The sequence below is a fragment of the Dicentrarchus labrax genome, unplaced genomic scaffold (assembly GCF_905237075.1).
Source record: "Dicentrarchus labrax unplaced genomic scaffold, dlabrax2021, whole genome shotgun sequence".
Taxonomy (NCBI): domain Eukaryota; kingdom Metazoa; phylum Chordata; class Actinopteri; family Moronidae; genus Dicentrarchus; species Dicentrarchus labrax.
Window position 1 is genome coordinate 5,989,660 of NW_026136713.1, and position 23,112 is coordinate 6,012,771.

General features: G+C 39.7%; 1 protein-coding gene across 1 annotated transcript in view; it reads right to left on the bottom strand.

The window, feature by feature from the left end:
- Window positions 1–21,752, bottom strand: part of zdhhc9 (zinc finger DHHC-type palmitoyltransferase 9) — a 28,858-nt gene extending 7,106 nt beyond the window's left edge. The window contains exons 1-7 of the mRNA XM_051420836.1: window positions 21,168–21,752; window positions 20,832–21,052; window positions 11,260–11,420; window positions 6,784–6,942; window positions 4,674–4,811; window positions 4,195–4,243; window positions 2,593–2,695 (exon numbers count right to left, since the gene is read on the bottom strand). Coding sequence (XP_051276796.1) covers window positions 2,593–2,695; window positions 4,195–4,243; window positions 4,674–4,811; window positions 6,784–6,942; window positions 11,260–11,420; window positions 20,832–20,995 — 774 coding nt within the window. The 5' untranslated portion in view covers window positions 20,996–21,052; window positions 21,168–21,752. The remainder of the gene's footprint in view (window positions 1–2,592; window positions 2,696–4,194; window positions 4,244–4,673; window positions 4,812–6,783; window positions 6,943–11,259; window positions 11,421–20,831; window positions 21,053–21,167) is intronic.
- Between the last annotated feature and the right edge of the window lie 1,360 nt (window positions 21,753–23,112).

A 23,112-nucleotide genomic window follows, 5' to 3' on the forward strand; every position in this document is an offset into this window, starting at 1 on the left:
TCTGTGTGTGTGTGTGTGTGTGTGTGTGTGTGTGTGTGTGTGTGTGTGTGTGTGTGTGTGTGTGTGTGTGTGTGCAGGAGACACAGTTGACAGAGCATGTGTCATCCTATGGGAGACTAAAGCAGCTACAACACTCAAGGTGCCTTCTCGTTTGCCCTTATTCCACCATTTCTATCTTCCTCTTCTTTTTCTCCTCCTCCTCTCTCTTCTCTCTCTCTCTCTCTCTCTCTCTCTCTCTCTCTCTCTCTCTCTCTCTCTCTCTCTCTCTCTCTCTCTCTCTCTCTCTCTCTCTCTCTCTCTCACCCACCCACTCCCTCTCCACCTCCCCCCCTTACAGCAGTATTTCTGGCAGCGTGCCCAGCCCCTGCAGGTATCGATGCATCTATTATTAGGCCAATCACAGATATTGAAACGGCCGTGCTGACAGCCATTGTTTCAACTCCTGGAGCAACATTAAACTGTAGGTGCACATTGCACAGCTTCATTACTGATTAAATGAAAAAAAATGAGGCCAGCCATCCCACAGGAAAGGAAAAAGGGGAATAATAAATTAATCATTACAACAAAGTATGAGTGCACTCTCTTGCTTTCAGCGATCTAGAACCTCCCGCCGCCAACATCGCTGCTGCTGCTGCTCTCTGCTTCTCGTCAGAGCCTCTGCAGTCAGATCTGGGCTAACCAAACCTCCAATAACGTATACACACTGTTAATGCTAGTATACACAGACACAACATACATTACTCTCTCAGTGGATTCATCCACCTGCATCATCGCCACTCATCATCTGCTCTAGATCAGCCTGAGTGTGTGTGTGTGTGTGTGTGTGTGTGTGTGTGTGTGTGTGTGTGTGTGTGTGTGTGTGTGTGTGTGTGTTTGTGTGTGTGTGGTGACTAAATAATGACTCAGTGGTAATAAGATCAAGCAATCAATACTTTTTTTTCCTCATTTAGCCTCACAATCTTCTTCTAAATGTAGCTGACAAGTTGAGAGTCAGAAACCAGCTGGTCTGTTTTGTTCTTATGTTTGTTCTGTTCTTATTTCAGCTCAAACCTATGATTGTTTTTTATGAAGAATAGCAGCTATTCATGCATATTTTTAGATCATTAGACTATGTCGCCTTGGTGAGCAGAGAGGAGTCCAACTGCCGCTTTTAGCATTCAAAGCATTTAACAGCCAATTTGTCATATGGCTCAGGCTGAGCAGAATAAAACCACGCCTGCTGTATTGGCCAGATTCCCCTCGTGAAGCGATTTTTGTCTGAGTGTGGCCGAGCTGAATAGAAAAAAGGAGATATTAACATACTAAAATATAGGCAGAAACATTGGTCAGCTCTATTTTGCCTTGTGGAACAAACAAATGTGACAGTTTGTCTCCGTCGTATCTGCAGTTCAGTCAAGATCTTGTTTTCTGACAGACTCTGCTTTATTTTTATTGGAGTTTGAAACACTTGCTGTATTGGCTTTACTTTAGTTTACAACATAATAGTCTTGTTTAACATGCTACAGTTTACCAGTCCCCTGTCCTTCGGTGCTGGACGAGGCAGTGCCGTTGTCAAGGAAACAGCTCTGTAGTCTTACAAATTGTAATGTTTACACCTCTGTGATGTATGTTTATCTTTCCAGTCACGTGAAGGCAGGCTGTCCGATCACAACATTTACAGACATATTCTATTATAATATATTCAATATTCTATTGACATATTCACTATACTTTACAATTTCACTAATGTAGATATCATTTTAAAACAAATCATCTTAAAACGTGTGTCACACATCTAAGGATGTTCTTATTTTTGTCTTTTGCAATTGATCAGTGGGGTAGGACTTTGCTCTAACATGACGTTTATGGTACATTTACTAGCGGTCTTTTTAGGTCAATTAACACTGAAGCCTTTTCCTTTTTGAGTTTAGATTGTTTTGAGGGAAAATAACGGTGAAACTCGAGTAAGCATCAATCAGAAGAGCTAAAAGTGCCTGAATATTTTGGTCAGATCTCCAGTATTTACACTTCATGTCAATCAGATATCTACAAAGCAAAGTGCTAACTGGAAGCCTGATGTTGAAAAGGTATAAATGCAAGTGTGTCTCTTTATAGATAATTGTTAGCTACAAAGCAAAATTGTTACTGTTGCAAATAAACAGATAAGGTGCAAAGGTTATTCTTCTTCTGGCATTTTTGGCAGTTAACAAACAGCTCATCACCTGTTGGGCTTTAGTCTACATGAGCGGGTCGTCCACTAATCAGAAGGTTGCCGGTTTGATCCCGCTGCATACGAGCACAGTCCATTTACCAAGACAAATATAGCCTACATAAGTGCAGTTTAGCAGAGCATGATTTTGCACTTTTAGCCACTGCAAATTACTTCACTAATAATAAAGAAAACTAACAGAAAACTAACTAAAGAATAGGTTAATCATGAGTCATTTACATAAAGACATAAACAAACCAGATGCAAAGAATTGCAGCATTGTGCCACATAGCATGATTCATTCATGTGACAACAGTATCTGTAGTCATGTGCAGTTTAAATGGACAAAAAGGCTTTAATGTCAGTGAACATGTTTAACTGAACATGCAGAAAGATGCACTTACATCCTCATTGGTGGTCTGGTTGAGAGAGATCAGGTAGGTGTGGAAACCGGTCAGTCCCACCACTGACCACAGGGTGAAGAAGCACACCAACACCTCGAGCACAGTGAACTCCAGTTAAGAAAACAGTAACAGATGTTTCCTGCCTGACACATGGTCACTGATTAAACAGTGGACAGCAGGTGACACAAACTAGAAGACAATTATGTAACATGATTAAAGCCAGTGACGGTCAGCAAAAGGAACCAAAGTCTAAATAAAGTATAAGGACAAAGGTGGGAGGTTTTTATCCGTTTTATTTGTTACGCCTCACGGCCCTCAGTTACTGTGGCTATGCCTGTCAGTCTTTTTGTACTTGCACAGTACATATACGCAGTTTTAACAAGCATAACTGTGGCAGATGTATCATCGAAATAGACAGAAATATCTATCCAGTGATTGTTGATTTTTCCGGCTAAAATGATAAATGTCACTAGCATGTTTTATCAGCTGGAGCAAGTTAATGAAACCAATGCTAGCTGCAGGAGATGGTTGACAACGCTATCTCTGGCTGAATTTCCAGCTGATTTGTTAAAAAAACAACATACATGTTATTGTGCTAAACAGCTGGGACTAAAGCTACATGTCCCAGGCAAAAAGTCAGCATCCTCATCAGTTAATAATGGAAGATGGTCCTTTGATTGCAGTTTAGCGCTATTCAGTCTGAGTGATATAAGTATGATCAGGGACATTTAAGATCAGACTAACATGTTTTAACATGACACTGTTTGGAAGCTTATCTTACATAACTGTTTGTATTTTCAAACAGTATGATTTCTATTTTAATCAATATCTATAAATGTTACGCTATCTCAGGCAGGGGCATGACATTATTTAACCCATTATTCTGAAACCTTAATAGTCCAAAAAATGGCCAATTGTCTGCCAGTTTTTCTGAAAACAAACGCCCATTGCTCTGAAAAATACACACTCAACTAACATACTTATTTTAACTCGAAGCATTATCTTTCCTAAACCTAACCGAGTAGTTTTGGTGCCTGAATTAACCAAACTGCAACCGTTTCACAACGTTAACCACATGTTTATTATTACCACATTGCCTTGGTGGGTTTTTATTTCTGGGAATTTTTCTGATTATTGCCGATCTGATTAACGCTGGCCAGGGTTGCGAAATGTTCTCAAACCCAGTAACAGCAGAAGAAAGTGATGAAATACAGTGTATGAGCCCTAATAAACCAATGTCGTTAGCTATGCTCCTTGGTATTGGAAGTAACACTCAGTAATGTGGCTATAATTAGCTGGACGTGCTAATGTCTGCAGCATACGATAGAGCAAATGAACACTAATCCATTCCTCACACTTTTGCTCTTGTGTTTTTGGTTTTGGAAAGGCTACAAAATCACATCATGGTGTTAAGAAATCCAAAGCTTAACAGCCCTGCTGTTTCAAGTTACAGATGCTAAGATATTATTGGAATATCACTGTTGGGGGAGGTTTAGGAAATCTTGATGTTTTTCATTCATCTGTTCTACGAAATCTGGTAAACATCGCACACACAGCAGCTGTTTTTGTGGTATATACTGTGGTCAGAGCTTAAAAGGATATGTTCCAGGTGTTTCCTTCAAAGTGTTCAAAAAGCCATTATCCACTGAACCTGTGAACATAGCAAAGAGAGAAGTTAAAAAGGAAAGACCCACTCCTTCCTTATTCAGTTTTTCTCAACTGAAAAGGCACAGTTCTCACATATTACTCCAGTATTAAGATAACAAGCCCAGAGCTAATTATCCTGACTAGAAAATCGTGCTTCCTATGTCTCTGTGTCTTCTCGCTGTATGCACTGGGTAGAACAAGGAAGCAGTGGGATGAGGATAAAAGAGGAATCATGTCAAGCTGTCAGTTGCTGTTGCGTGTCCTGGTCTGAATTAGGTCATAGTCTCAGCATACGTGCATGCATTGCATTTACACTAGAAGCTGCAAGCGAGCTTGTGTCAGAGGTTGTTCGTCCTGTGTTTCCACATTCTTTTAGCTATCCGTGCATCCTGTCTGTTCCTTCCGGTCGGACAAGTGACTGACAGGATACTCACGCATGACCACATGGACGATGTCAAAGGTGAAGATGTAAATGGTGAGCAGGGAGAGGGACATGGTGAACAGGTAGAAGTATCGGTAGTTCCTTTTGCCCACACAGTTGCCCACCCATGGACAGTGGTGATCAAAACGGTCTGTGGAAAAGAGAAAAGGCCACTGTTTTAATAGGTTGCACACCAACTTTATTTTGTGTTAAAACCACATCAGTACCAGCTGCAGTCAAAGACCGCTTTGTGCATCAGCTTCTGTAAACCTGCAGTCTAAATATAGTCAGTAGTCGCTTCCTCTATGCCTCTCCTCTTCTATAATTTGAGCCAGAGCCAGATGAAAAGCAGGGCAGGGTCACACGGACAACAGAGGTAAACATCGTGCTTTTTTCGTTTCTCGGCAGCATGCACACAGCTGCACTCCCCGGATGGAGTTTCACAACAATAGAAGTAAACACTGAGGCAGAAACATAAAACGTGAAGCATCTTGTAAATATAAGGACAAAATAAAGGGATCATTTTTATATTTACAGACTAGAAAAGGAACCTTTTATATATTTTAGTTATTTTTTTGCCACGTTAGCGACATGGCACTAGGGATGACAGTGTCAGTTGGTCGGTCAGGCATTTGATCCAACACTTTTATTCAGACTGAAATATCCCACAATTAACATGAAGTTTTAGTACAGAAATTCATTGAACATGTATTCACTTTGGTGATTCTCTTGACCTTTCATCTAGCACCATCATCAGCTCAATGATTCAATTTGTCTGATACTTTGGTTTATGACCAAACACCTGAAGAACCAAAGACACTGTTTGGTGCAACATAACAAAAGTTTAACATGGTAAATATTATACCTGGCAAAGCTTTATCATTGTGAGAATGTGAGCATGCATGATGTTAGCGTTCAACTCAAAGCACCACAAAGCAGCCTCACAGGGAACACGGCTGGAGACTCTTTGTCTCGTCTTGTCTAGATTGCACACAGAGTGCAGCAGGACAATAATCCTCTGTGAGGTTCACAAAATATGAATGTCAAAACCCTCAAGTTAAAGCTGAAACACTTCACTAGCTTGATAATCAAACTGAGCTGCCATTTTGTCCATTTGAATGAGGGATGAAAAACATGTGTGCAGTAATTCAGAGGTATGGAACCAGACTAGCACATTACCCCCATAGTTATTGTTTTATTTCAACTCCCATTTGATACATACAGAGCTAAAACAACTGTCCAAATACTCACTATACTGCACATCAGATATCTCATAATATATTAACCACAGAAGGCCCTGGGCATAAACAAATATAATTTGTGAAATGGTTTGGCTGGTTTCTTAATTATGCTGCATATTCTGTGAGAGACTTTAACCGCTATAAAGTTAAGTTAAGAAAACATATGACTGCAGTAAAAAGAGGGACTGAGGCATGCTGCTGTGTCATGCTTGGACTTTTTTTTTTGTGTGTGTGTGTGTGTGTGTGTGTGTGTGTGTGTGTGTTTCTACCACAGGTGGACACAGCTGAACCAGTGTTCACAATGACTAAGCGCTTATTCCCTCACTGAGCCTCCACTGTCTCCTCTCATATCGCCTATGAGTCTACGCTCCCCTCAGACACATTCCTCAATCATCAGAAGCCAAATCACTGTTATTCTACAGGGTTGAGAGATGACACAGCTACACACACACACACACACACACACACACACACACACACACACACACACACACACACACACACACAGAGCTACAGCTACACACACACACACACACACCAAATTCAAAGCATATTCCATAAAAAAAACACTCCTTCTGAAGTTTCTGGCCCATTTTGTAAAACTTTTTCACCCTATGTTCTTAGTCCAACATTTATTTTTAAAGCTATGATTTTTCAATGATTTGATCATTGTGACAAATGAATGCAGAGAGGTAATTAAGATCAAGGCATCAGTAACAATCATAATGTCAAAAAGTTTTTTTTCTCCCCACAAAACAATCCTCACCTTTCTATTCCTGAAAACCTGAAATAAACCAGCTTCAATGAGCTGTCTTCTCACTTTGTAAAGCCTTTGTTTGAGCATCGTAAGAACTGATGGCAGTTCAGAAGACGTTTTCTTACCAACGCAGTTGTCACAGATGCTGCAGTGAGATGCTCGAGGTGGTCGGAAGATCTTGCAGGTATAGCAGTATTTGAGCTTGACGATCTGGTTGTTGATCTGAACGTTGCGGATTCGAGGTGGGGGTCGCTGCCCTGCAGGGACATTCCCGTTGGCAGCCTCTGTGGATACAAAAAACACATCATTCATTAGTAGGTGTTGGCAGTCTTGGTCACACAATGAATTTTTCTGAAAGGTGTTATCTAATCGAAAATCTAACATAACAACACCACAGATGAAGTCCTCAAAAATTAACAAATTAACACCTCAGACAGTGTTTTCACAAATAATTATAAGCTTCACAAAAAGGTACAATTTCTAGCAGCCCTAATGCAAAGGATTGCATTCAACTGTGCAGGTGCTCGCAGCATTGTGTTCCTGCTGTATATTTCTTTAACGGGCAGTGAGAAATGTGAGATTCAGTGACAAGGACAAGAAAAAATGAGACGTAAATCTTGACAGCTGAACCTTGAGGATGTCAGTGAATGGCTCGATACGGTATTGATGATGGTGGATTTATGTGTAATCACTGCTGAGCTGTTAATAATATTTATTAGCAACACTATAATGCAGTGTCCTGCTCTATTGGGGCATCAACCAACCTTCCTAACACTGAAATGACTGTATTTCACAGTCATATCTTTTGTTCCTGCAGTCACCAACTAAAGGAAATTTTCATGCATTCACTTTTCTTGGCAATCCAGATCTTTCTGATTATGTAGCACTGCAGGAGCCGAGAGGGTAGAGAGGCTGGCTAATGACCAGAGGGGTTGCAGGCTGGAATCTCTCAGGAGAGAAACTGTTCTACCATTAACATGCTGCACTGGGACAGTGTGAATGTGGAGTTAATGGAAAATACCAAGCATGCTCATTTGACTTTCTGGGGATATATTAAGAAAAAAGTGGTATTTGTGGGAATTAAGTTATCTGGGCTGGAAAAGTGGTTCAGAAATGAGTAGTGGAAAAAAATCTACATAAACTAAGCGGCATATTTATCAATTGTATAAAGCTCTCAATGAACAGGCGTTATTATGTAAAACAAAACTGCACAAATAAATTGTGCCGAAACCATCCAAAATACATCCACAGATGCAATGACTGTGAAATCTATTTTATCTGACATCCCAAACGCTCTCCATTATGAATCTACAGGATGTAGGATTAGTGGCTTTCAGGATAAACCAGCAGAGAATAAATTAATGAGTCATCACTCACAGGGAATGATGCTACTCCCTCGGGTAGCAAAGCTCTGTCTGCTAGTGGCATTATATATTCCAAGAGGATGCCTCTCCTTGTATTAGCATTCCCCCTCGGGACTAGTCACTAACAGGCTGAGGGGATGGAGCATCGAAGCTGCGGCGGCTTCATCAACATGCCTGCCTCAGCCTCAGAATGAGATCAAACATCCATACCTGCCTCCTCCACTGGCTGTTTTTTGCCCACACTCAGAAACAACCACCCTAACACATTAATAAACATACTGTATAAAAGATATACAGTCAGAGTTTCGTTTCATATGGTCATGTGACCAATTTTAGCATTTAAGTGATTAATATCTAGCTATTTGAAAAGACTAATAAAAACCAAATGATTAAACCAAAAAAGGAAAGTATGAGAAAATTAGCCACACCAATGTTGAGGCGTACATAAAATCAATGTGCTACTAAAGATTTGTTGTGTGTTTATGTCTGCGAATGGAAACGCAGAGGAGGATGTGCGGTGAGGTGATTTAAAGGAAGAGTTTGACATTTTTGGAAATTTTGCTCTTTTGCTTTTTTTTTTTAAATTGAGAATTAGATGAGAAGATTGTTACGACTGCATAGTGAATATGAATCTAACGCAAGCAGTCGTTTAGCTTAGCTTAGCACGAAGACTGGGAACAAGGGGAAACAACTAGCCTGGTATAAATTATATATTAACAGCACCTTTTTAATTTAGCGATTTTCTATAATTGACTAAAAACAAATCATATTTTAAAGCCCATCAGATGATTTAAAAACATATTTAGATTTACTAGTTGTTTAGTGCATTATACATTTTGTTGGTGAGAGATCTAGATCACAGAATATGCCTTTAACTAAAGCTTCATTACAGGCCAATCTATAACTCTTTACATACTGTAGAGTTTGAGCAAATATTAAGAATAATAAATTGTCTCACAGGCTCTCCTCCTTTTTTCTTTGATATAATTGTAAATTCAATATCTTTGGGTTTTAGACTGTTGGTCTGACATAACAAGTAACCTGAGCTCTGGGAACCTGTGATGGGCACTTTTCATAATTTAAAAGACAAAACAATCAGTGGAAAACATTATGGACACATTTATCAATAACTAAAATAATCATTAGACGCAGCTCTATTCGAATAAATAATTTACAATAAGATTTCCTCATATGAACTAGATGCAGGAGCTGTACATTGTCCACCAGGGTCATTGTGGCCAGAGCTGGTCTCATCACCAAGCCATTGTCATCCAGCGAGCGCTATGAGTCACAGTCATGATGAGAGAAGCGCCAACTGCCAGCTAACGCATTCTCAGAGGACCGAGTGCCTCAGCCTTGCTTTTACAGCCCTCCTCTGTCATGAGTCTCCACCCATGCCTCTTGACTGGAGTGAGAGAGAGCACGAGTGATGGCTGAAGGACACCGTGAATCTTTAACGGAGACAAAGAGTGAACACTGAGCAGCCGCACAGGCAGACAGGGAGGGAGGGGATGCAAAGAGGGCTGGTGTGGAAATATTACAAAATAAAAGCTTATTCTTCCAGATATAAAGAGAGTCTGGACAGCCCAGGGAGTTGACATGAAATATAGAAAAATGCGCTGCTTGGTGCTTGTTTATCTTTTGTTTGCCAAGGCTTTTTTGTCCTCATTATACGGTATATGGTTTGTTTTGTCTAATAAGACAACAGGATCCCCTGTAATGAATGTGTGTTAGACTGAGCTCTTCATCCAGAGACGAGCACACCCAACATAAAGCATATGAATAAACCAACAGGCCTGAGTCCATCTGATCAATGCTTAACTCGCATATATACTGAAATATTTAATACTTTCACTTGAGTTACTTCCACTTCATTTTAATCCACAACTCTGGATGTCATTTTATTCAAAGAAACCAACAACCTAGATGATGATGTAACAGCACATGAACTGTAATAACAATTCATCCTCTTGTTGACTTAACATTTGAATGGATGCAGATAAGGGATTTGCTCCTGGTGGCATTATCAGTGCTGATTGGACATAATAGCTATGCACACTTCAAGGTAAGGAGCTGGACTGCAATCACACTAGAAAAGGTAAGACTACTTCAAACTTGGCAAAAATCTGCAGTGAATCTGAGCATTATTACTGAAGGTGCATAAATGTGAGTGCTAGTGGGAAGGCATTTTTCTAAAATTATCGGCACTAATTTGACATTTGGGCAGATCAGCCATTACATACTGTACTTTATCATATACAACCATTGTATATAGCTAAAATCCCAGGGTCTGTAAAGGCAAAATATTCTATGTAAACGTTTAAAGGTGTAGCCATAAGGATGTCATCGCGAATTTGAATGTTCACTAAATTTACTGAAAGGTCCAGTGTGTAGGATTTAGTGGCATATTGGTGACCTTGAACGGCCCTATCTAGAGCCAGTGTTTGGTTTGTCCAATCTGGGCTACTGTAGAAACATGGGGATTCAACTTGGCGGCCTCTATGGTAGGTGACCAGTGGATATGTGTGGATATAAACAGCTCATTCTGAGGTAACAAAAACACAACGATTCTTATTTTCAGCTGATTATACACTGATGAAAACATACCTATGAATATTATATTCCACTTTTATTAATAGATCCTCCTTAATGTTAAAAATTGGACTTTAAATTTGCAATAACAGATTTTTTGGGGCAATTTGGTGAAAGTGTCACAGAGAAACGTTATCATTAATTTAGAGTCGTGTTTCTAATGAATGAACCAAAGACCAACATTCACCCTCTTTTTTGCTCGGTTTTTTGTCTCTACCAACTCCTGAGGGAAATACCTGCCTCTCTAGCTGCTCAATGCTCCACTATGTTCACCAGTTAGTCAGCAGCTGTGTCTGTTTGATTCTGAGCAGCTGCCTGAGAGAGAGTGAACCAAAACAGTAGAGTTGCATCCAGACAGCTAAACAATGAGCTGCCGAGGGGGACTGTAGGTAGAGAACCCTTCCAACTGGTTTGACATGGGTGTAGCTCCATTGGAAAAAGATAATGAAACATACTTTTGCACCAATCAGGATTTAGCAACATCAGAATCTGATAACAGTTTGGTCAATAAAATATGATCAAACCACAACAGATAATAATAATATATAATACTTAAAGATGTCTTTCTAAATTTGATTATGCTTATTTAATCAGGAATATTTAATATTATAGAAAAAAAAGAAAATAATCATTCCAGTAACTCACCAATTTCCATCTCGATGAATGTAGCCTCCTCTGGAAGGGCCCGTGGCAGCACCCCGGGGTCACTGAAGCTGGTTCTCAGTAACATGGCCATGACAAAGAGGAAGAGCAGGGCAGCGAAAACTGGGATGGCAGGAGACAGATGCACAGCAAGGTACGGACATCTGTAGGAAAACAAAAGCGTAAAAAAAATATCAAAGAGCAGCTCAAATCTCCCAAAAAAAACGTGATGAAGCCGCCGTGGTTAGTCGATTGATCGTTCAATTAGAGGGTGGCCAGAAAATTATTCAGCAAACGATTCATCAAATGTATTATGTATGTATATATTTTAAACAAAAGTGTCAAAACATTTCCTGGTTCCAGCTTCTCATATTTGAGTATTTGCTGCTTTTCTTTGTTTTATGTCTGCCGATAAACACAGCTCATTCCAGGGCAATGAAAACACAATATCTATATTAAGGTGATTATACACTAATGAAAACATATTTATAAAAATCATATTCCATTTCTGCCAACAGAGCCTCGTAAGAGTTATACACTGGACCTTTAACAGAAATGGGAGAGGCCTCACAAAAGGAGCATGTGCAGAGAGGGCGCGACATGACAACACACATATTCTGAACTGGTGTTCTGAGCACAAGTTCATGAACCGTTAGAGCTGCCCTTTCTATGGACCGCGCTGAAGTCATGGCCGTGAATAAACAACACCATGCCACACTCCACTCACCTTCTGGAAGAGTGGAGATACATTAGCATAACTCCATTTGCCAGGCCATTGAGATTACAGCCAGCAGGGCTCCTCCACCAGAAAGGCCTGCTGCTCAGTGCGATAACAGATGTGAGCTGCAGTGCAAAGTGCTGCGACAGAACAAAGCAGCAGCAGCAAAGGCTTCATTCAATGTGCAGTTATTAATAGTTTAACTGTATGGCCTCATCTCCCTCCCATGTGGCTGGGATCATATATTCATAATGCAGCACTGATGTTGCACAGGATTGCAAGGTACTGTGCTGTATCTTGTACAAGACTAACTTTTGTACTGCGTGTCATGCATAAAGCCTGCACACACAGACGACACGCTCACTGAAATGTGGACAGACAACATTTTCAGAACTCTCTCTGAGGAGACGAACATCAGTTACTTCACAGCAAAATCATCAGACTAGTTTATATTTACACGCCAGTGATGTTCAGTTAGTTGCAATCTGCGACCTCTAGTTAAATAACCCATGTTTCCAGCAAATCAAATGTGTCTTAAATGATAATAAACTGAAGATAAAATATGGACAGTAACCACTTATCTGTATCACATATGAGCCAAAAAACTCCATATACATCCATAAATGAGTGAGAGCTAATTTATAATTGGGTGGTAAAAACTGCTTAAAGTTACATTAAAAATTTATGTATTATGATTTTTTTTTTTTTTTTTACAATTTGACTGTTTCTGGTTAGTTGGCATTTGTTTGTTTATCCTAATAGCTATTTTGTTATTTACAATACTAACATGCAGGAGTACGGAGCCAAAACAACAACAAAAAATGTGCATCTGTACAAATACTTATGGACTGCACTGTACATCTGACAACTCACAATAATAGAGTCATTTAATCAAATTAGTAACTATTTTGATTAAAAATAAATTGCTCAAGTTCCAACTTTTAAAGAGTGAGGATTTGCTACTTTTCTGTCTTTTATATCATAAATGAATATCTTGTATCTTCACTTCTGGACTGTCTGGACAAAACAAGAGATTTCATCATTTACAACACCATCCATAATATTGTCCTGTCTTCTCTGGGTGGCATTTCATCCATTCTCTCACACACATGCACACACACACACACACACACACACGCACGCACACGCACACACACACACACACACACACACACACACACACAGCAGATACGTTTAAAAGGAAAGGTGTAGCTAAGAAAATAACTGCCAGTCAGAACAACATGGCAGAGAACAAAGTCCACCTGTACAGTCACATTATGTAGGTGAACCAGGTATGCCAGCATACCTGAACACTGACGTGACAACAACACACACCCACACACCTGCTGGACTGGTCTGAGTGGTTTCTCTGCAGAGCCTTTTTTCACACTAATGGAAACTAGGAGTAGGGATCAAATCAATAGAAATTTCCACTGTACCAGGCCTGTGAAGTTGGCTCATTTGTTAGTGCAGAGACAGCAGAGAGCAGGCAGTGGAATCAGACTGAGGGCAGTCTGTCGATGAAGAGTAATTCTCGTAATGATGACTGGTACGTATGCAAGGGGCACTCTATCATCGCTTCCCATCAAGCCTCCACGTCCTTCCTGGATGTGACCATTTCCTCTGCTGCTGAGGAGCAGGGTGGTGCTGGCTCTGTGTCACTGTCTGTTCATCAGTCACCACAGAGGCAGCAGAAAAAACTAGTCTTAATCAGGGTCTGTGTCCATGTGGGGAAAATGTTTTCATCAGCCAGGCGATCAATCAGACCGCCAAGTGACCTCACATACCACTTACACATTTCCTCTCTTTCTTGCTCAACTTTCTGCCTCTCTATCGAGGGGTTCACAATAAAGTAATGTACTCAAGTACTTTACTTTATTTGAGTGTTTTCACTTTATGCTACTTCATACTTGTACTCCACAACATTTCAATTAGCTCAAAACTGGAGGAAACAGCAAGCCTGGCTCTGTCCAAAGGTAACAAACTCTCAGATTTCAGGTCTCACTGACTAGTGGGAGCTACAGATCAACACCCAACACATCTGACAGCAAATCTTTCTAATTTAAATTTAGGTGAAATTCTGGGAATTGGTGTATCTCACATTTGCCTTTATGCATTTTTTTAAAAATCACACTGAATATTAGCAGTATAACTGCAAGTCTTATTGGTTACTGATTGGCCCAGAGTGGGCCTACATTATATTTGAGGGATAATATGCAATGTTAACCTTGTTCAGACCATGAATTCAAAACCACATCACAAAAAAAACCCCAAAAACCCGTTTATTATGCTTCTGTCTACTTCAGACCTAGTATGCAAAGTGTTTCTGCCTTATGCTATACTCCATTTTGTTTACTTAATGGGCCCCTACACAACGGCCATAAAATCATTAAAGAGTGACCATTAAGGCCCAAGTTCTTGGAATAGATTGTTTATTGTTTAATAATGGGACCACATTAGTGGAAAAATCTGAAATCTGCTGGAAATCTAAAGGACAATAATCATATTAAATATATAAAACTACTTCAGTGTTACATAAGAGATAGAGATAAGCTATCAACATTTCTGCTTATTCTGCACGGAAAGTGTGAAGTTCACTTAGTTGTGATTGCACGTGCGTGTGTGTGCGCGTGCGCACGCGCGTGCGTGCGTGTGTGTGTGTGTGGAGTAGGTTGGCATTAGACGCATTAGGGTGTGTCTGCTGCAGACTTTGATCACAAGGATTTCCCCTCTTAACTCAGGATGACATAAGCTCAAAGATGAGAAGCTTCTAAAATAGGGATATCGGTGAATTAAAATCACTTCAAACTTCTCAGTTATAAAACCACTGATCCACAGGATTAATACGTCACCGTGTCATGCCTTGGTGAGTCGTGACATTTTACCTTTGTTGCACATTTCAAGTCCTCCCTTTATTAATACTTAACTATTGTAAGCTGTTGCAGATCTTCATGAATCATACTACAAATGAATAATGCACTTGCTGTGCCGGCAGATCCACAGCGCAGGCCTCAGCAACAGCCCTCCATCATACAAACATCTGTAGACTGTGACTCTGCCTGTTTCTAGGGCACTGCTGAAAAAAAACAAAAGCTCACAAACTCTACTTGCCCTCTCTCATCTTTTCCACACACAAACAGAAAACCACTCCATTACCAAACTTAGTAAATATTCTGATTAGAGGGAGATTTCGCAAGTCCTCTGCAGCAGAATTCTCTAAGGTAATCATGCTTCTCCAGATTGTGCTTCTCTTATCTTAACATTACATTTCAGTCACAGAACTATAAGCATCTTTTTTCTGAAGAATAAATACCCGGCGATCTTCCAGCATGTAATTTAACAACACTTACCACTGTTAAACAGTTGACAAGTCTTTTCTTATCATCTGGATGAAAAAATATTCAGTCTGCTGCACAATAAAAAGGTTTTTAACCTGTTTTTTCAAGTTGTGCCCGTGTTTCCAAACCCAGGTACCCTGAACTGACAAATGTCCTTCTGAGCAAGGAGACGTGTTCTTCCTGGCTACCATCGTTGATTGTGACAGTGGTGGAAAGTAACTAAATACATTTACTCAAGTTCTGTACTTAAGTACAGTTTTTGGAGTACATGTACTCACTTCAGTATTTCCATTTTATACTTCTACCTCAATACAATGCAGACTGAAATATTGTACCTTTACTCCACTGTATTTATTTAAAACCTATAGTTACTTCTCAGCTTAACATTTCAAAAACAGCAAGAATCAGAAAATATCCAAAAAATTAACAATATTACTAATTATTGTTTCTTATTTCCTGTCCCATTTCAAGACTCCTCAGATTTATCTTGCGCCCCTTCAGAGTGGCCAGATGTTTGGAACCACTGGACTAAACTACCTATACTATATATAAAGCAGCTAAAACTACAGTAAAATGCTGCTTATGTATTGATGCATCAGTATTTAATAATCTAATAATGTCATATAATAGGGAACAATTTCAAAGACTTTTACTTATAATATAGTATTTGTACACTGTTGTATCTGGTACTTTAATTAAGTAAAGGATCTGAGTACTACTCCTATTGCTGGTTTGGAGATACAAATTAACCATCAATTTGTACAACTAATGTTATTATCACTTTCATTGGCATATATTGATGTTTCTTTCCAATATTTTACATTTTGATTGAAAATAAAATGTTTTCCTTGACATATGTCAGTTCTGGATACATGAATTATAATATAAAAATCTAGTATATTTTCATCCAGATGGGTAAAAAAGTCTTTGAGGAATCTGGAAATACCTTCAGTGTTATTAAGCAACCTTCTAGGCTTTTCAAAGATTGCCTCATCTTTTTTAGAAAACTGAATTAAACTGAATTATTCGCTCGGTGACTCAACTGGAGCTAGCATAAACCTTGGACCTCATTGGACTACAAATGTCTGACCATAAACCTGTCCTTCAAAACTCTTTGAAATCCTGAATGACTGAGTTTAAAAGAGGTTACACTGAGGTGCAATCTGTTGTCCGGTTTAAATCCTCTTGGTTATGCAACACTTAAATACTATATGAGAGAGATGAAACATGAGAGGCAGGGTCACAAGATCAAAGCTAGGATTACAGATGTTGCGTCATAGAATATTCACTAAGTGAAATTGAGAATAATGATGAATCTGATGATTTAATTTCAGCCACATGAAAAACAATACTAGTAATTTAACAGCATGATAAAAGAGGTGGACATTTCTTCTAGGAGAGCAGATCTATTCCAAACCAAATTAATGAAAACAGAGTGAGTGAGGAAACATATAAAATATGCCTCTCTATATGGCACAGGATGCGGGCTAAAATATCACTTCACCCCCAGAAAAGCAGTCCTCTTCTCCTGCCAAGGAAGCTTCCAGAGAACAAAGCCTGTAGATCACCGTTACTGTAAATGGAGCATGTACTCTGAATAGGGCATAAATCATGTTATTGCTCATTTAGCCAGGCCCTGCATCCGCTTTCTGATTGGCTACCAGGGAGACAGGGTGGGGTTAGATGCTGAGGGAGGCTCAGGGGTCGGTTACAAGATCTCCTCTGACTGCAGCTGCTCACTCTGCAGGCTCAGCCCTGCACTTCTCCTTAATACATCTAGACTAGAGGACGGGTGGTCAGCTGGACACACTGACTGCCTCTACCTTGCAGCATATGTAAGAACGTAGATAGAGTACAAACACACAAACAGGCAAAGAGAAAGGGTCAGTCTCATTACACGCACATATGCTTCTCTGGCATCGTAGCTCAGCGTCCTGGGGTGGACAGACAGATGACACACTGTCCTTGTGTTCCAGTTTCTTGTTCCTTCATCCAAGCTCCATAGGTAGCAATCCACATGCACATATACACGCATGCACGCACACCACATACACAAACATAAAAATGGGAACTGAACCAGTTAACATCCAACTGTGTCGAAGCCTTTTTGCGGATATATGCATGTTTGGCAAAACCTTTTATACACCACTGGTAACTATGTGAAATCCCATTCAAATCAGTGGATATTAAATGGGCATGAAACCAAAAGAGTAAGGACATACAGTCCTCAAATTTATTCCATCTGTAAAGGATAAAACAGGCCGAGCCCACCTCTTCAGTGAATAATTTGTTTAGTTGTTCCTAATGGGTCTTTCCATTTGTGTATTTGGCTGCTCGTTTCCGCAATTTAGCACAAATTAAAGCACAGAGAGGTCTCCCTGCACGGGGTGCCGATGGCTGGTGATAAAAGTGAGATGTCTGCTCGGCTAGTGTTGGATATGAGCCAGCCCACGCCAAGACACTGCCCTCTCTGTTTTCCCGTCCGTGCCACGGTGCAGCTCACAGCTCAACCTCAAACCAACATGTGAAGAATCAATCCTCCAAAACAAGAAAACTATGCAACAGTGTACGTGATAACTGAATGATGAACCACAGAGAAATGCACCAGAATTAGCAAAACACAAAAAGCTTTGCTTCTTAGAATTACATTAGAATGATGCAGTGTCACACATATTTTATACTCAGGCATAATTAATTTATTTTACAAATGGGGTTTATGATCAACTATGGCCACTGCATGGTGTTTTGGAAAAGTGAAGATAAATAAAGGATGTTAGTGCTGTACCAATTAAATCTGTTTTGATAACTGATTGATCTTGTGCTGAAGATGAGTGAAAGCATCCACTTTGTGTTGTGAGCTGTAGGCTAAAGCCACTTATATAAGACATGTAACAAAAGAACAGGGGGGTCATAGTTGTTTCTTCATTAAGTCGAGTCAACAGAGACAAATCGTAAAATGTAAAATGGTGGAGCCGGCCAGACAGTACGCACAGTTGTCATACTAGATGCTGTTGTGTTGCACGTCATGCTATTTTAAAATCCCACGTTGGGGAAGCATTGTGCCGGTGTTGTTAGCTTTATAGTCTACAGCCACACTAGCTGGTCTGTGAGGTTTCTGATTAGCATTAAACACAAAAGACAGCTAAGGATGAATTTCATCAGTTTTGCAGATATTTAGTCATAATCTAATGTAAAAGACAGTTAACAGTTAGTGATTACAGTTGATCCTGAGGGAGGCATGAATGTCTGTACCGGGCAGTCCCTTCAATAACTGTTAAGATACTTATTTCTGGACCAGAGTGGTGGACTGACCGACACTGGCTTCCATATAATTTCCCAGAGCCTATTTGACTTATTCAAATTTCTTGTTTTATAAAAGCAACAGTCAAACACTCAACGATATCCAATATATGACGTTGCTAGCAGCATGGCTAAAATGCCCAACATTCCCTGCTTCTTTTGCTCAGATATCTTCATATATTCTTATTTTCTTGTCATATATGATTATAAATACAATATCTTGGGGTTTTTAGACAAAACAAGCAATTTAAATAAGCCACCACAGGGTCTGGGAAGTTATAATAGCCCACTGTTCACTATTTTCTGTCATTTATAGAAAAATAATTGTTAGTTGCAGCCTTAATACTTACTGAGGATGTTCCTTTCTACAATATTCATACCAAGAAAGACTGGACTTATTGTTTCAAATGGGCAGAGCCTTTTAGTAAAGGGCTGTTACTCTGTCAGAGGTTCAGATCTGATATGCATCTACATGTCGTGTAATGGTGAGTTTGAAAATGACCCCCATGCTGCCTGGGTCCAATCTCCACGTTAATATCCATCCCCCCCATGAGAGATAATTATGTTCCGCTGTAATATGAACATAGTATGCTAACAACCCTGCCGCCATTAGTCACCGCAATGCCTCCTCTGGGCTCTGGATGTTCGTAGTTATAATCTCCCCCTCTTTGCTCTGAGCTGGACAACGGCTCCTTCTGTCCGGACTCCAAGGAAAGCAGGAGGCCATTAAAGTGCAGAGCAGATAGAGATGGGAAGGGTCTGGCACTATGTGAGAGCAGCTACTTCTCTGCTATGCTCCAAATCCATTTGGCCTGGTAGCTGCATACACGCCCACAGTCAAGAGGGGTTACTGTGTTACAGAGCAGCATTTTGTGCTAAATCATTGTTCCTGATGCGTTAGGCAAGAAAAGATAGGAGAAAGGGGAAACAAGCGGGGCTAAGAGAGACAATGAATGCAATCTAAATGAGAAGCAGCACTGCTTTATGATAATCACTTCAGCTCGTGTTCTTCATTTTAAAAACAATCCTCTGTGCAGCCTCGACTGACAGCATTTGGGTTTACACGCTGCATCCGAGTCGACTGGCAGCGTTTGCAGTGCTAATGAGTCCGTTGGGTTGTGCGAGTAGTGGGTTGAGACAGAACTGCTGAGACAACAGAAAAAAGGCAGCTTCTCTTTCTTAGACCAGAGCTGGACATCTATAGTTATTAAATATTTAAACCCAGCATGTGGTCAATCATAATCCTTTTCTCTGACAGGGGCTGAATTTAGAGCAACAAAACATGGATCCACTGTAGAGGTTATCAAAAACAGAAATTCTTGGTTGTCACAAATGAAAGCCATACAGGAGGTTAAAGATCAGCTTACAGTGAGACTGCACAAGATCCAACTGAGCCAAAGAATCACATTACCATTAAGTACATTTAGAAGCTTACAAACATCCAGTGCTAAAACTATTGAGCACATATCAGGTAGATCAGACAGAAATTGTTTAAATGAGACTGAAAATTTGAGTTGGAAGACCTTTAAGCGACTGTTGGCATCTGTTATGATAACTGATAATAGTTTCAGTAGTTTTTGGTGCAGAATATTAAATATTTGCTGATTCAACCTTATTAATATATTTGTTTTCCTTCTTTGTAGTAACCTGAATGTATTTGTGTTTTGGATAGTTGGTTAAAACAAGTTCAATGCATCACCTTGAGTTCTAATAATGTACTTCTTCACTATTTCATTGACAAAACAATGATTAATGAAAAATATCATTAGTCGCAGGCCTACACTAAAAGCACCACTACTACAACACTAATTTTCATTATCAATTGTCTTCATCTTCTTGATTAATCGATTGGTCTATAAAAAGTCTGAAAAATATTCATAACAAGAGCCGAATGTCTTCAACACAAAATATTCCCATTTGTCAAGATGGAACCAGATCATTTAGATAGTAGATAGATAGATAGATAGATAGATAGATAGATAGATAGATACTTAACTAGATTAATCTGTTATCAGCATCAAATTAATTTCCTGCCAATCAACTAATCGACTAATTGTTGCAGCTCTGAAGTTGGTTCCTCACTGGACTGGCAGCTACTATGACACATATGGGGATTTAGGGACAAGGATCCCCAAAGTGACTTATGAAGGCTGTCTGGAGCCACTCATAATCTAGACTCTCATGGCTCATTAGGAGCCAGAGAGAGGAAAACGACTTACTCAAAGGCGAAGAAGAGAGCGCAGGTCCCGACGATGAGGAACAGGGTCAGGTAGAAGACTCCTTTCTGCCGGGCCATCATCACCCGGCCGTCGCAGCAGAAAGTGTTTTTACCCGGCAGCTTCTCCCATTTTCGCACCTTCCGTGTTATCATCACCGCCGACATGGTGTCCTCTGTGTTCAGATCCCTCAGTCCTTCTCTGGGTTAATGTCAGCTGTTAGACTGGAAAACGAGTCAGACAATAAACTGGTGGATCTTGCGCTCATATATTCTTACAGAAAGCGCTCATTCAATGTGACACACGGCCAAAAAAAAAAATCTAAATCAAACGACTTACTCTGTAATATTAAAGATTTCTGCACAAGGCGACGACTGTCAATCATTTTCTTTTGGTTTTAAAACTGTCGCATTCACATCCTCACTGTTTTCTAATCCTTATTATTTCCAGTTTGCAGTCTTTACTGCAGCATGTCATTCCCACAGTGAGGCTCCCACGCTGCTCCAACAACCTCAGTCCTCTCGCCGTCCACTCACTATATATTAAAATTATTATTATGATTATTATTAGGAGCGGAGGGGGTGGGTTATTAGAAATCTATCCAAATGCTTGCGGCAGATGTTTCCCAGCAGAAGAATCCAGCAGTGGCTGTTGCATCGGGAGAGTGGACCTTGACCGATTGACATTCATATCATCTCGATAAATCATAAATGATCGTACAGGCGAAGCTGCTCCGTGTTCACTGACATCAGGATGCGACCATGCTGTTGGACATGGTCACTATATATATATTTTTTAAAAAAAAATTTCAATAAAATCCTTTTAAAATAAGAAATAATCGCCTGTATGGACGCAAACGTGCAAAAGCTGTTTGGGTTTTTTTCCCGCAGGATGCCAGCTCTCGGTTTTAGTCAATGGCAGCAGGAAACACGCCTAGATTGAAATGTCTAATCTTAAAGGCGCAGGACAGGTAAAAGAAAAACGAACAAAGGACAAAGATAAAGGTCCTATTTAGATCACATTAATATGCTAAATCGCTCTCCTGTAGTATCACCCGAGGGAGGAGGGCTGTGAGAGTGTATTAATGAATGGGGATTTAGACACCAGATGCATTAATCCCTCAAGTGTTGCTCCACAGAGCAAAGGTAAACACTGCAGAGGCCCTCAGAGGAAATCACTTTCCACTATAGGACCACAATGACAACAAGAGGTGTTCACTTGTACTGTTTTTACTCGACCTTCACCTTCTATCATACATTTCTTGTGTTTCATGTTATTTACGGCTGCAACTAACTAACTTGTTTTCATTATCAATTAATGTGTCCATCATTTCCTGGATTAATCGATTAGGCCTAGTTGTTTGGTCCATAAAATGTCAGAAAAATTATTGATTTCTGTTCAACATAAGTTGTGCCAGTTTGCTTCTGTAGTTACATCTCTGTGACCAGCACAGATCGTCCTACGTTTTGATGTATATATTATGTATGTGGAGGGAAGATTGTAGGAATGAGTTGTATCTAAATTCTTAACATCAGTTTACAGCTCCTCTCTACTGTTATGTCTACCGCTCTATGAACATTTCCCCACACAGGCATGAATTTTAAACTGTGATTGTGTAAAAACTATCAAAGATATGATAAAGTTTGAAAGTCTGAAGTGTTGTGAATGTTTGTGAAATATTTTGAGGTGTGAGTTTATGGCTGAAAATGTATGAATAACTGAACATTACATCCATTATTTTAAATTTAGTTTAAAAACCTGGAATATTTTGGAAAGTATGACAGGAATCATTGAGAGAAGTAATAGCACACCACTCCTAATTGAGCAGAATATTTTGATGTTTGAATGAAGTTTCTACGCTGAACAATGTGGATGCAGGTAAGTGACAAAAAACATAGGTTAGCTTCCAGCACTCACAGCCAATACAAATTGCTACAAAAATATATGCAACTCTCACATATATTTAATATTAACTAGCTAATATCTTCACAAAAGTGCATTCATATTATCAGTAATCATAAATTATGATATGTTGCACTTGTAAAATGGACACAAAGCCCTTTAATATTTGGGGGTTTGATTCTAGTTTGAAACATGAATTATGAAGTAGTTGAAAATCAACGGGGGAAGTTGAGATAATCATTTAACAGAAGGTTATCATTATTGATCCTTCTTTGTCAATATGTTCAACAGTAAATCCCTTGTCTTTATTCAGAAGGCACCAGTCTATCTTTTAGAAAATCAGTACTTTGGCCTTTTTGAGCTTATAATTCAAAGTCTGCGT